Here is a 15,277-nt window from a genome sequence, read left to right on the forward strand (position 1 = left end):
AACATCAGGTCGGAAAGTCTTGCTGTCCCCATTTTACAAATGGACTTTTGAGAGACAGGAGGAATAAAGCCAAATGCTTCAAAGATACTTAGTTGAGGTTAAGTGCTGATTTTCCTTTGAAGGCCTAAACCCAAATGACATGCTTGTGATCATGCAAGAGATTTGTATTGCCCATGGGAACAGAACCATTTTTTCAGGGTAGTGTCATAACCACTCCACAATCCTTCCTCTTTCTTCTTCCTAGAGCTCCCACTGACTTCAGAGGTGAAGAATTATGGCCTGCATCCCACAGCACTGTGAGCTCAGACGTATGTGCAGAGCTTTACCCACACATATATTCCATGAGGGATACTGTCTCAAGTAAAATTACACAGGCGGTGTGGAGGGGAAGAAATTTCTGCAAGGCTGGGACTTCTTTTTTGTTCTCATATTCTCTTCCTTTAACCTCAAAAACTTAACTGAGCAATGCAGGGTGTACCTAATGACTGAGTTTGGGGTTCATCTATACTGTCCATAGGAGAGCTGTAACCCAAAGTAAATAGAAAGAGAAAAAAGGAAGAGTTCTAGCTGATTCAGCTTATTCTTTCTTTTGAACATGTCTGAACGAATGAAATATATTATTGAGTTTCCATGGGGAATATGTAGCACGTGTGTGTGTGTGTGTATTTATGTGTGTGTATATATTTATGTATAAGAGTTGGTTGGAGTCTCAGAAAACTGCATGGCTTGCAGAGACTAGACAGAAAGAATCTATTTATCTCATGTATATTACTACAAAGTGAGCACACCACAGGTGATGGGTAGCACTGTGTTTTTCTGCTGATCCAACTGCTACTCTCCTAGAACAGCAGCAAAATTAGAAGTTAGGACTTTTCAACAGTCACATCACCCACCCCACTATATATTTAAATACTAGTAGCAGTATTCAACTATTATCAGGAGGTCAGTCCCTCACCCATTGGCACAGCAAATGTCTCATCCATTCACTCTCAGTTCAGAGCAATACCTCAATACCTATCATTAAAATGTTTACATTAATATTTACACTGAATTGAAACAAAAATATTTGATAGAGTGGAAGAGGGAAGGCGCGTCCCTCTGGTGCATTCTTTAGCCTATCCTTTTGAAACAATTTTTTTTTTTTTTTTTTCAAAAAAAAAAAACAACCCACCTTAAATTCTGGCTGCAGTTAACAGCTTTTTAATTGCATGTGACTGTTTCTTGACTTCCTGATCCCTGCCTGGTGGTTAGGAATCCAAAGGGTTTCTTAAATCAACAGGAGCAGCTGCCTCCTTGAAGCCAGGCATGGTGTATGTCACCGACTGTGGAAAGGAGCTGCGATACAGGGAGGAGCAGAGGTGATTAATGGGGCCAGTGTCATAGCTCAGAGTGTGGTTGCACTACTGTGTACAGGCATACTTATTTCAATCATTCATCTTCTGCCACACACACAGAGAAACATACGTGCATGTTTTATTTTTGCCAGTGATGGAGCAGTCATCAGAAATACAGGAATAAACAAGGTGCAGCAGGACCTGTAGCTTATAATGTGCCTCTAGAGGTGATGCCTTCCTTTGTCTTGTTCCTTGGACAAGCATGAGAAATGTCGAGAAAACCCGAGAAAACCCAGTCCTTGGTTTGAAATTTCTCTCTCTGGCATTGGTAAACAGGAAGGCAGGCAGGAAGGAAGGAAGAAGAACTGTGGGTTGAATGTGGATGTAGGATTGCTAGTGATGGAGATGCACAAGCTGAACGAAGGTACTTTCCTTCTTGGCAAAAACCCTCTTGCGTCAAGGTCTGAACACTTCTGTCCTTGGGCTGTCTAGACCTCCAGTGTCAGAGTTTTCCCCCAGTTGGAGTGGGATGCATAAAGGCATTTGATCCCCCAGCATTGCTGCTCCTGCTTTGTGTAAGAGCAGGTTGTCCTCACAGGTAATGCCATACCTTGCTTTACCCAGGGTATCTCAGGTGATTTGAGACCAGGTCCCATTAATTCCCAGCCTTCACCTCCCTTCAGTCAAAAGTGGGGAAGAAGAGAGTTCTCTTATGTGGGTGTTGAGCCTTCAGATGTTCCCAAAAAATTTCACTTTCCATTTCAGTCTCTGAAGGCTCCCCTGACTCCTGGCTCAGCTACACCAACCCATTAAAGAGAGCCTCAATACAGATGAGATATAAAGGTTTGTGATATTTGCGTGGACCATCTGATTTACAGCTTTGCATTTCAGAGGTTATTGCAAGTGTAAAATGGCTACTCATTCCTCAGACTTTATTCCTACAATAAAAATCTCTCCCTGCCTTTCACCAGGAGTCGAAGCTGCTATATCCTTTGCTGCTGTAGCCAGCAGCATTTTACTCCTCCAACGCTGTCAGGCTGCTCCCACGTCCCTTTGAGACAAACGCACGTTCCTGCCAGACATGGAGGCCGCTTCCTTGTGTATTAACAGGAAACTGGTGTCTCCAATAGGTCTGGCTTAATGGGACTTATTATTTGTTGAGTGCTGGCAAAGGGCTATACTGAGAACAAGGTGCAAAGTACTTGCATGCTCTGAGGAGTTCACAAGATACCTGGCAAAGCCAAGCCATGCTGGAACGCCTGGAGGAAGGAATGACTCAGGGTAATGCATCTGAACCCTTAAGGAGGGAGGTGCTGTGAGAAGTACAGTGATTTGGCAACGAAGGTTGAGAAGTCATTTGTAAAATCAAAGGTCCACATGCCCCAATAGGCTGGGGCAGGGTGGTGTCAGCAGCAGTATTAACTCCTGCCGCATGGGATTCCCTGGCTCAGGAGATGTGGTGCTTATTTCTGTCTCACCCAGCTGGGTACAGCCTTTGGTGGGAATCCAGAGCAAGGCCTAGACTTGTCCTTCTGCATAATGCGTGCTGAGAAATCTCTGCTGCTTGGTCCTGGACATGTTAGGAGAGCTGTAGACGAGGCTGCAATGAAAAAGCATTAAGGAGAGCCACTGGGAAGATGGAAATTAGTTCTTTCCCTAAGACTTGCTGAAAGCTTTTGGAGAGGCAGTATGAGTGAAGAGGGTGGGAAGAAACAAAAATTGTTGTGATAAAATAATGTGGCCAAGCGGGAGGGTAAAGAGATGGGCTGAAAAACAAAGACTAAAGGCAAGTTTTAGAAAATGAGTACAGGAATTTCATATAGTAGAAAACCAGAAAAATAATTAAGTAACAGAGTCCTTGCTTGAAGTATTTCAGCACAGTGAGTGAGGGATGTTTCCCTTATGGGCTGTGCATGCAATATCATTACCACCAACTTAGATTAACACTGGAAATCCTGGCAGCTTTACATGTACCCAGGGACTCAAAAATCTGAATCCGGGTTTTGCAGCTTAAACTGCTTTCCAGTGGTGAGGCACAGAAAATCACCAGAATGTGCCTAGGTACTGTGAGCAGTCATCAAATCCTGCCCGCTTACAGCACTTCTCGCTGCAGGGCCCGTAGGCTCCTGAGCTGTCATGGTAGACCCTGGACCCTCACTGTGTCAAAACAGGTTGCCTGTCCTAATAATCAGAGACTTCTGGCTTGTCTGTCCATTACAGCTTGGGTTTTGGCTCATTCCTGGGTCTGCTTCCCTGACTCGGATGGTCCTTGGGGTTTCAGCCTTTCTCTGTGCCTGTGAACGTCTCTGCTCACAAAAACAGGGACTGAAGGAGCAGTTCTCATGGAAATCCCTTCCTCAGAGATATCAGGAAGATTCCAGGGATTTATGGGTTGCAATACATGGTTTCCTCTGGTGACACCTAATAGCATCTAAAGCTGCAAGAAAGATGAGGGGGTTTACCCTGTTTACATCTTCCTGTATCTGGATTTGCTAACCTTTCCTACCTTTCTTAAATTGTGAGGTTATTAAAAAGGAGTGTGTACAAGCCAAATCATGCAGTCCTTACTCAAGTTCTTGATGACCTTGGCTGAGAAGAGATTACAGGACTTGTTCTAGTATTAAGTAGCCAATGAACTGTGTTGAACAAGCAGAGAATAAAGATTTGAGTAACTCACCCAAATGTAATGCTTAAAAGTACATTCCGCTGAAGGAACAGAGAAAAGTAAAACATGAACTTAAGTTTCATTTAGTAAAATATTAAAAAAAAAAAAGTGTGTTGCTGTTTTATTTTTTTCCTTCGTAGAGATCCCAGTAACCTCACAAACTCTCATTGTCTAGTGATTTATTGGTTTGGTTGGTTTTTTGTTGTTTTTTTTTTGGGAGGGGGGGTTGGGGGAGGGGTGTTTATATTATAGTGATGCTCAGGTCGTTTAAATAAGGCTAGATTAAAACATACAATGTTTGGGGGATTACTTAACCACTGTCACCTGAACTAAATTCTCTCTCTCTCCACTTCAGGTCCCTAACTTCATCAACACAACACTTCCACCCCATGAGCAGGTGACGGCTCAGGAGATAGACAGCTACTTCAGACAGGAGCTCATCTACAAGAGGAATGAGAGGATGGGGAAGAGAGTGATGGCGCTTTTAAGGGAGAACGCAGACAAGAGCTTCTTCTTTGCTTTTGGTGCAGGTACAGCATTATTTTTTCTGTTTTACTCTGTTACTGTGATTGGAAGTAAAGTGCTTTGAACACTTCAGGATTTTGTCTCTGGTCTTGTGGGAAGATTCCTTAGGGGGCTTCCCTTTGAAAAGGTTTTTGTTTGTCTAAACCTGCTTCTAAAATGTAGTGAGTTGGTGTAGGAGGTGGATCTGGGTCCAGCTGGGCTATGGACAGGCAGCACTCCTTGGCCTTCCATCTGACTGTAGAAATGTGAAGCTACTTAATGCTTTTCGTGCTGTTGTGTTTGTTTACTTCCCAGCCCAACCAGTGGGCTGCTTGGGTTACATTCACACCGTGGTTGTGTTTGTGGCCGCGGGTGTAGGAGGTGGTTGGAGTGCCTTTGAATTTGCAAACCTAGGTACTGATGGCAGTGACTGTGGTAATACAGACCTTGCTGTGGCATAGGGGTGTGTGTGTGGCCCAGGGTGCTTGACTGGGGTTTCAGACTTTTTGGGGCTGCTGTAGTTGGACTTTCTTGATGGGTGGCTTAGCTACTTCGGTGTTGTGTCCGTACAGACTGGCTGGTTTTGGACCTTGCACAAGTGCATATGTTATGTATGTAGCTAAATACCAGTATTTTAAATCATTAAGTAAAAATCCAATGTATCTCTCTGCGTGTTTAAATTCTCTCCGTGAAGTCCGCAGAACAAAGATGTCTGTGCTACTTCTGTCAGCCTGCGACAGTACGTGCTACTCTCCTTTTTCTCCCTTTTTAAATTTTTTTTCCCTTTCTAATGGAATTCACATTTCTGTGTGATAAGAGTATAAATAACAACTGTTCAGGCCCCAGTTCAGCAGAATCCTGAGTGCTGGCTTAAGTGGCTCTTTGAGCTCCCTCGACTTCAAGGCAGCCTGAGATTGTCATGCCGATCTGCTCCTCCTGCTCCCTCTCCTTGACAATTTCTCATTTCTGACAGAACTTTGCTTCTCATCCCATGGTTCTTGCTATGAACTTTGGCAACAACTTGCTTTTTGCTACTCACTTCGGAGGTAATTTTGATTAAAGACTGCGGGATTTAGCAGAGATACATGCGTTTTGATGTATTTATTTTTTGAGTGTATCCAGACTGAATTTTCCCAAGCTTATTTAATCTCAACCTTGCCTGATATTTCTGTCCAAGAAGTTTTGCTTAACTGTTTTTACAGTAGGAAAATATATCATGTGGTTCATAATTGGACAGGGATTAATAAAAACCAGCTTGTCTAACCCATGGAGTTGGGTTTATTAGAAATTATTGAACATGATGGTTTTGATGTAGTCTCTGGTTTTGAAAGTCCCTTAACCAGTATATACTGGAGCTGGGAGGACAAACTGGATATCATTGCCCCGCTGTGTACACACTTTTCCTGGGCATTAGTTACTGACCGTGCCTTGAGACAGGCTCTTGGACTAGATCGGTCATGGATCCAGTCCACGGCAGCTATTTGTATGTGTTAACAGAAACGGATTTAAGCAAATGGATACTAATTACACATTGCTTTCCATAGAAAGTTACATCTAAGTTGTGGGAGGTTTGAGCTTTCATTCCCCGGCCCCACTGGAGAGTATCTACCTGAAACTCCCAGGCAGCATCACTTTGGGAAAGCTGCCTTATAAAGAGCAAGTCTTGTTTTGTCCCTTAATCTCCATTTTGGTGATGTTGAAAACTGCCTTTGTCGTTGGATTATTTCTTTTTCCCAGCACTGACTGCAGCAGGACAGAACAGACACATGCAACAGGATTTACTGAAAGCTGGGGCACGGGAGATGCCGAGGAAAGCTTTTTTGTTTTGGGTTTTTTGTTCCAGCATCCCTTTGGCCTTTCTCACCAAAGCAGGCCATCCCTGCAGGCCATCCCTACTTTAAGTTCAATTAATTCCTTCTCTCTTCTCTGGGGTGTTTTTTTCTTTGTGCAGTAAGTACTGAGAAAATTATTAATTTTTCAATGCCAAAATTTTATGCGGCCAAAGTGCAAGCAAGTTCATTTTCTGTTAGGATTCAAATGCAGTTTTTTCTCCTGAAGGTTTTTGTTGTTTTTTTCCCATGCACTGTATTATAAGAGTGGCTTTTATTGATATATTTTGTATTTTGCGTTCTTATATCTACTTCTTGAGTTTTAAGGAGGCTTTTTGGTATGGGCTTGGGTCATGAATTCAAATTGTTTTCTAAAACCCTGAGGGTTTGGTTTGGCGTTTTATAAAAGTGAAGGGTGTTTTTGGTGAAAGTTGAGGCTTTCACCTATTCCTGCGAATTCTGAAGTGCAAAGTTTTAGGAATGCACCTTTGGTTAGAACTGGCATGATAGGGTCCGCAAGAGTGCATTTGTTCTCAGAATAGTGCAAAAGTTATGTCACTTAAGATTCTGCATACTTAAGACTAACATGATGGACAGGAAATAATTTAAAAATAATATTCTGGATAATGTACTCCAAAAGGTATTGTTCTTATGTGAAACATAATCTCTGCATTAATCCATTTATTGTGAAGATATTGGAACTAATGAATGAATAATAACTTTATATGTATATTATGAATTGGTTTCCAAATTTCATTATCTCCATCTTAGTTTCTGGGAAGGGAAGAATGAGATAAAACTCCGCTGGCATACAAAATTAGGAAAAAAAGTGTTTTCCTACATAAGAAAATAAGCTTGCTATGAGAAAAACACCTTGGAAAAAATTCACCAAACACAATATTACAGACCAGGGCTGCTGTAGAAGGGGTTCCCAGGCCCTGCAAGATGGTTCATTTGGACTCAGTGCCATCCCGTAACTCGCAGGTGTAAGTGGAGCCACAGGGCTGGGGGACAGGGTCCCACCCTGAAAACATCCCTGCCGAGGCAGAGCCCTGCCTGGTTCCTCCGGCGGCTCCCCCTGGGGAGCCATACCTCGTGGAAACTGCTATAGTGAAGTTTACCTGGCTTTTGCACAGCTGCATGTAGCAACTGAAGCTCTGTTGGTGCACCATCTTCAGCTTGATTTAGGATTCTAGTGCTATGGGTGGGTAGTTCAGTGGTGTCTTAACACTGAATTAGTATAATGAACTTGACTAAGCCAGGAGACACCATGCAGGTGTCTCTGCAAATTGCAGTCTGGTTTAGTTCAGCATATCCTTTTCGATGACTGCAGCAGCAAGACATTTTATAGACTCCTCCAGGAATATGTACTGTTGTTTAGAACAAAACAACAACAAAAAAAAAAAACAAAAACCAAACCCAAACCATGCACAGGGATCACTGTGACCAAAGGCAGTAATTTGCGGGATGAAAGCCACGGCTGGCTTCAGCTATAAACAAGGTGATGATATCCTGGCTGCCTGGTGGTGCGGGAGCCCAGTGCTACTGAGCTGGAGGACGTCGGTGCCTGTCAGCAGAAAGTGTAGTCAGTGTTGTGGGTTTGGACTGGCAGAAATGCCTTTTGGGTTGAAGCATGTTAGACTGTAAAGCCCTGTCCTCATAACAAAGAATGTACTTTACCATCAGAAAAAACTTAAAGTGTCCAGGGTAAGCCGAATGCCTGCCTGGCTGGATGAAAACATGTGGCTGGAGAGGAGTGCAGGTGGAGGGAGACATGGCAACTCCTCTCACCAGATCTAAATAACTTTCACAGAAGGCAAGATCCCACACCTTGGTCCCACCAGATCTGGCAGGTGAGGTCACCACTGGAAGCATCCCTACTGGTTTCAGGTGGAAAAGGATCAAACCCAGGGAAAGGTGTAGGAAATAAAAATTGCATCGAAATTGGTGCAGAGTGCCACTTGGGTACAGCAGGAGTCAGCCTGGGAAAAGCACTGCTGGTTTTCTGAAGAATGCTTATTTCCCAGTAAAGCTGTGGCCATTGGGCTGACTGGAATATAGCAGGCAATTAATTTAGTTGCTTGTGCAATTCTGCGTGCTTATGGTCTGGTTATTAGCTATTTTATACATAGAATTTCTACCTTCTTTATCCTGCCTTGCTTTTAAATGAAGGCTGACGAAAATCATTTAGCTTAATTTTTTTTTTTTCCCGGTAGAAAATTGAGCATTTGGGGAAAACGGAATTTTTCTGTTTGCTTCTGAAAAAGCGAGTCCACTTGCAGGTGCCGATCAAAACCCCAAGTGCTTGGGTGTCGTCATTCTCCTCTGTAAACTGGGATTAAACTGTTCTGCTATGTGCCATTTACAGCCCAGCATTGTAGGAGAGGTGGTTCCGAGTCTGGTCTGTAACTGAGCAAGAGGCCGTGACACATTGAGCAGACAAGTCCTGGGGCAAAGGAGGGGTAAGGGGGCAGGCATTTGAATATCCATGCAAGCTGAGATAAACCAGTTCTAACATCCACAAAGTGGAGCAGAGCATTTTTATGCTGTTGAAAGATAGTTTTTCTTGTTGTTCCAGTCAGCAGTATTAAAACAAAAAAATTACACAATTCTAAATGGAGCTCTTCAGTTTTCTGCCATTTTTAAAAGTAAAAAGTAGACTTTTCAATAGATTTCCCCCTTCCCCACCTTCCATGGCGTTACTCACAATTTAAATGCATTAGAGCAGTTCAGACTTTTAATTTATTCCTTTATAAAACACATAGAAGTGAAAATAACCATTTATTCTTTTTACTTTCATTTCTTTCTCCTCTCCAAGAAAAATACAGGCTTTGGGTAAAACGGGACCCAGCTTTATATCCAGCTCTGTATACTTCATTCTTTTCCTGCCAGGGTTTACCGTAATCAGACTTAATGTGAAAATCTCACCATACCTATATTCACAGTAACTATACTCTGCTAATGAAACAGCGGTTATTGTTTGTACAGTTAAATGATATTTTTCAGGTAACAGGCATGGTAATTTTTCCCCTTTGAATGAATAAAGGTAGCTAAGTAGACTACTTTCAAGTAAAATTTGGAGCTTTGCTTGCATGTTCTGTGTTTTGAAAATCCATCCTGGATTGCCAGGAATTATTGATCCGTAATAACAGTGAAGCGCCTTAGACCTGATATGTACAGGCAGTTTATAAAGGTCCATTTACAGTCAAGAAAGAGAGACACAGCCAAGAGCACATGGGCCATTAAAAAGAGTTAATATTCTGGCAACTAAGACTATACACATGAAGTCAATGTTTAAGAAAAAAATCACTCTGGTTTATTTCATTTTTATGGGCAAATAATTTTTGAGTAACACTTATGATAACAGATGGATAAATTTATGTCTGCAGTTAATTTGAACGATAATTTCCTTAGGATGTTTTACTTACTTGCATTTCTTTCTTTTATGAGAGCTGTCAGTTTTGTAGCTGAGAGCTGGATTTATTGCTTCAGAAATTCGGATGCTGCTCCAGTTCATGATGTTTATTAGCAGCCAAATCAGTAGGCTTTAAGACAGTGGTTTTGGTTATTTAAAATAATAAATATATCATGGAGAATATTCTTTCACTGCTGAGAGAGAGTTGAAATGCAAGTACCATAGCATCCACCACAGCAAGAGGGGAATCAAACTGTCTCTGGACCATGGTCCTGTGGTGGAAAAAATCACATGTTTTCCCACCCCACCAGGTCCATGCAGGTCCCTGTGACTGAGAGGCTGGAGAAGACCCAGGCTGTTGTCCATGTTATGGTGGGAGCCAGACCACAGCTCCTAATGAAGTCAGTGCATGTTAACAGGGATCAGTGAGTGTGAAAGCCGGACCTCTCTTCCTCAGCTGTAGGTTTAGGTGGCTGAGATTAGGTACCTACTTGTTGATGGATTAGGTTTAAATTCCTGAGATGTTCTGCAAGGAAAAAAAAAAATACAGGCTCTGCTGTAGATGTCTGTGTGCTCCCATGAAACCAGAGGAATTTGTGCCAGAGTAGGAATAGCAGAAGTAAACTTTGATCATTTCTATGCTCAGAACAGGTGAATTCCCTCCCCATCCTGCAGAATTTTCATAGTCAGCATAAGGCAAGCAGCATCAGCAGTAATGATTCTGATCATCATAAATTAGACTGTTAATAATCATAGAATAGTTTGGGTTGGAAGGGACCTTTAAAGGTCACCTAGCCCAACCTACCAAACAATAATGTTACATGTTGTTTCCAGTGTCTTTTGTAAGTGTTATCTGGTGGTTCTTCATAATGGGACTCTGAAGTGTTTTCACTCGGCAAAGAGAATTGTGCAGCTTTTCTATCACATGGAGTTGGTGTGAGCAAGAATCTAAAATCTCCTTTTCCTAGTCCTCAGCTCCGGCTCTTTCCCTTTTGTCCTGTCTACAAAGGATTCCCAAGGGGAATTTCAGCACACATCATTTTAGATACTGGAAATACCAAAGATAGGAACAGGCTCACCCTTCGCCTTCTGAACAGACTAGGGAGTGACAGACATCTCCAAGGTGACTCCGATCTTGCGTGGTCTGGATCACCACTGAGATATGCTTTTTTTTTTCCCCTCCCCATAAACTAAAGAGCACCTGGGGAGAAACTCGGGATGAAGCTGTCTTGAACATGTTTCATCCATGGCTAAAAAGGTAACCACAACTGAGATGGAACATGATGGCTGTTCAATTTGGCGGGGGTTGGGGGGGTGGAACAGGGGGAAGGGGAGGTGGGATTTTTTTACTGGAAACAGTATTTCTACTCAGTAGTTTGGGAGAGGAAAGGAAGTGATGGATGCTATATGCAGCTTAAACACAAGTAATTAAAATCCAGAGAGCCTTTGTGAAAGCCATTAGCACCTGCCACCAGATCTGGCACTCAGGTTCACATATGTTACTTGAAAGTGTTTTTTTCAAAAGGGAAATGCCTTGAGGCCGCCATCCAACTGCACACTGAGGACTTGGGATTTGCAGATGTTGGATATGCAAATAGCTGTTTTGCACTCCCAAGTGATGCAATCTTGTGTGCAAATTGGGCACGGAGTTACACCCACTGTTGTGTTGCTGAGAACCAACTTAGCTTGGCATGGAAGCGCAGTCCTCTGTCTTCCAGAACTTTGTAGCTCTTTTTCGTTTCCAGTCTTTGTCTTGGATCCTCTGTAGAACATAAAAGAAGAAAAGGAGGAAAAAAACAAACCACTTGCAGGCTGGAATATAAAGAGACTTTATCCCCTGGGTCAGGCGCCCTGGTCCAACACTGATTAGTGGTGCTACTGACATCACTAGCGCAGTTCATCAACGGGTTGTCTCAGTGGAGCAAGAAGTTGGCGACCAGGAGATTGAACTTGGCGAGCCTACAAAAGAGAAGAAAAGGGTAAATTAACAGTTTGCAGATGCTAGAATTCCCTCTGCTCATGTTTATTTGGGCATCCAGATGCTTATAGTGAGGTCGGGCTGGTTTTGTGTATGGACTTCTTTTACTATTAGTTTTTAGGGCAAAGTATCGCTTTGCTTTTAAAAATATACTTGCATGCTAATTTTGACCAAAGCCTTGTAATTGATTCATTTAAAAGTGTGCATTAAACAGGCAATGCCTGATTCTTTTTTCAGACACTCTGTTGTAGATCAGGAGATACTCCACTGGGTAAAAGCTTGTTCCAAGTGCAAATCCAGCCTGTAGCCTTTTAAAATAAAAATAAAATCTAAAAAAATCAGGGTAACTTTTTTTATGTACATTGATCTTGTATCATGTGGAAGTTTGGAAGCCTCTGAATATTTGCTTTTCACCTAAAGCTTGAATCGGTAAAGAGAGGGCGCCTGAGTTAGGGAGGCCAAAATAAATGTGCCTGCAGTACCCTATTGTGAAAAGGGCACTGCCGTTCTGAAGGCTGATGTCTGTAATTCTGATTTAAGGAAAAACTCCAGTTGTATAACAAGATCTTAATCATAGAAACAAAGTATAGCATATGCAATGGTGAGAGCTATCTTGAGGCTGCCGTCACCTCTACCAACCAAGGAAGGCAGGAGGCATAGCAAGTGAAAGAACAGATCATGTAATTGGGCTTGCGCTTTGCTTTTTTCTCCTGGACCCTTTGGTCCAGGGGAGAATTCATCACGCTCGGCAGGAAGTCCTGCCTAGCCACTGCTCTTGCTTTCATCGTTCTGCTCCACAGAAGTAGGGTATAGCCCCAAATCCAGGCTTTTATGTTTGTTTGCTGCAGGTATCCAAGTAAATGTTAAAGGGAGTAAAATGTGCCTTGCAAACCACAGTGTATACATTTACCATCTCTGGTGTAACTCTTCCAGTGATGGATGGGGAAAGTTGCCTGTATGCAGTAGGATTTTGGTTTAAAGAAATTCATACATTAATGTCAGCTCCTCCGGGTCCCTGACATTTTCATATCATATTTATTATTATGCCTGTGCCAAGTTCTACTGTGTAAGTCTAATTCTGCTTGCCTGTTCTCAAAGAAAGCTATATTGGCCCCTCCTGTCCTATAATATAGAGGTTTTGGCTATGCCCTTGCTGTATTTCTCTTCAACATTTGAGATGTAAAAATGTAGACATAATTCAGGAAAATTTCTCTTTTCAGAACTGCAAAGAATCATGAGAGATTTACACCCAGGCTTAAGCACTCTGCTGAACAGGAATGGGCTTAAACATGAGATGAAATACTCTTTTACCCACACACACACGCAAGAACTTGCTGTGGATCCACAGGCCACCCTGCAAGCTCTCAGGAGACCAGGCAGATGTCCCGTGTAACTCCAGATTTCATAATAGGGGTGTTGAAATCAATATACGGATGCCAGGCAATTCATCACTTTCTATCCCAAAACTGTCTCATCAGAAAATTCCCAACCAGCTTGAACAGTGCTGTTGGGAAGATTTTAAAAGGGCAGTGTGGAGAACCCAAAGACTGGCAGTGTTCCTCTAACACTGAGGTTTCAGTAGGATGCTTATGTGAAAAGGTAAACAGGATACCGATTGCAAAGGATCCAAGGATCTTGTCTCAGCTGGGATAGCTTTGAGTGCTACCTGCAGTGATTAAGATGTCTCCACACCCGAGTGTAATTCCAGTCACGCTGCTATGTCGTGTTGTCCCAGAGGAGGGGGAAATTTGGCTACTCAGTTTCCTTAAATTCGGAGCCTGGTACGCTAGTACAAATCCTTCAGTAGTGTTTCACGTTAATGAAACTTGACAGGGTTGACATGGGTTCATATTCCTCCTGCCAGGGTGCTTACCTCTCATGGAGGAGCAGGGATGTCCCAAGGCATGCTAGACCGCCATAGCTGTATCTCCTGCAGCTCCACTGTCAGAGCGGGAGCTGGGAAGGGAATTTAGTAGAGCAAGGAACCAGTTTGTACTGCTCATGGTGTTGGTCTCCTACAGGTTCAAGCCATTTCTGACCAGTTCTAGGGCCAAGTTGCAGGAGGACAGTGTTATGGAGAAGAACAAGTCTTTGATGGACTGGAAAGACAGGGCATGACTGCTGGCTCGAGTTAGTTGTTTTGCAAAAGTAGATGTGAAACTGAAAGCCTTAAAAAGCCTGGCTGTAAATTATGTGGATTTCTTGAGGATTTTTACTGGTATGGAAACTGGGACTGGAAATCTCATTAAACTGGGTGTTCTTGTGAGAGTTCCAGGTTTTCTTGGTCATGGTTATGCCAGGAATACTGTCAGAGCAAACTTGCTGAGAAAGGATTTATGGATTTGGGATCTGATCCTATTCTCACTGAATTAATGGTAATTTTGCAACTGACATCAAGGTGACTGGTGTGTGCACTGGATGAGACAATATTTATTTCTCATTGCAGTTCTTTAATCTAGGCTGCTACTTTCACACTACTGGAAAACATCAATACCCTCTTTAGAAGCCTGTTAAGTCTCAGTTCCATTGTTATTTTCTCTGGTAGATCAGAAGAGACGTGTCAAGGAAAAGAAAACATGTGCGCAATATACCTCTGCCCAAAAAAATATTTAAATATCAGAAATGTAAAGTGAAGGTAGAATTACTTAGAGAAGCAGAAGGGAAATAATTAGAGCTCCAGCCAGCAAGAAGAGATGTCATAAACTTTAGTTATTCACCTCTCATAGACATTCAAAACACAAACTCTGCCACTGTTCAGCCATTTTATAGAGGCCTGTAGAAAGCAGCAGAGGTCTGTTGGACAAAATTCTTCTGGTGGCAACCAAAGCTGGGCTGAAACCCAAGACCAATAGCTAAGATACCATTTGAATTTGGAAAAAGTCCGGGTTCACGCCTGAATCTCAGCTCCCTTTCTGCTCTGTGCAATAGCCCTAATGAAACCCTGAGTCTGGACTTTACTGACGGGGAGTGAGAAGCAACTCCAGTCATGGAAAATATTGCTGTTTCAAATGTTTTTTTTAGAGAGATTAGTAACAAAATTTGAAAATGTGGAAATTCTTAGCGAAAATGGAGAACACTGGGGTGCTGCTTTTGGTAGAAGCTCCAGAGCTGTGGCTGCTGGAAGCCCCCAGGTGACTGGCTTGGAGGTAGCCCCAGAGCTCTAGCTCTTGGTAAACCAGTTTGCTGAAGAGTTGTGAACTGAAAAATGGCAAAATATTGTTTCAGAACTACCAGGCTTTACTCCTACCAACTTCCAGGCAGGCAGTGGGAAAGAGAGGGCAGGTGAATAAGCAAAAAGCCAGGTGAATACTTCTTGGAACTTCTGTTTTCAAGTGATATTCAATGAGACTTACCAAATGCTTTGATGCCGATAAACTGTTATTCATCAACTGAAAATTGTTCTGCCAGAGAACTTCCAAACACCTTTTTAATCTAAACGCAACATTTTGGTGGAGTTCAGCTTTGGACCTATCCCTGGCAGAAAAGTGAAACCTCCATCATTTTCCAGGAGTGATGTTGCAGGACTGAAACCTATGTGACTTGTATCTAAAA

At 42.6% G+C, this 15,277-nt stretch overlaps 1 protein-coding gene across 1 annotated transcript in view; it reads left to right on the plus strand.

The window, feature by feature from the left end:
- Positions 1-15,277, plus strand: part of TRABD2B (TraB domain containing 2B) — a 292,849-nt gene that overhangs the window by 173,451 nt on the left and 104,121 nt on the right. The window contains exon 4 of the mRNA XM_075097676.1: positions 4,355-4,529. Coding sequence (XP_074953777.1) covers positions 4,355-4,529 — 175 coding nt within the window. The remainder of the gene's footprint in view (positions 1-4,354; positions 4,530-15,277) is intronic.

Source organism: Phalacrocorax aristotelis, chromosome 6 (genome assembly GCF_949628215.1).
Source record: "Phalacrocorax aristotelis chromosome 6, bGulAri2.1, whole genome shotgun sequence".
NCBI classification, from domain to species: domain Eukaryota; kingdom Metazoa; phylum Chordata; class Aves; order Suliformes; family Phalacrocoracidae; genus Phalacrocorax; species Phalacrocorax aristotelis.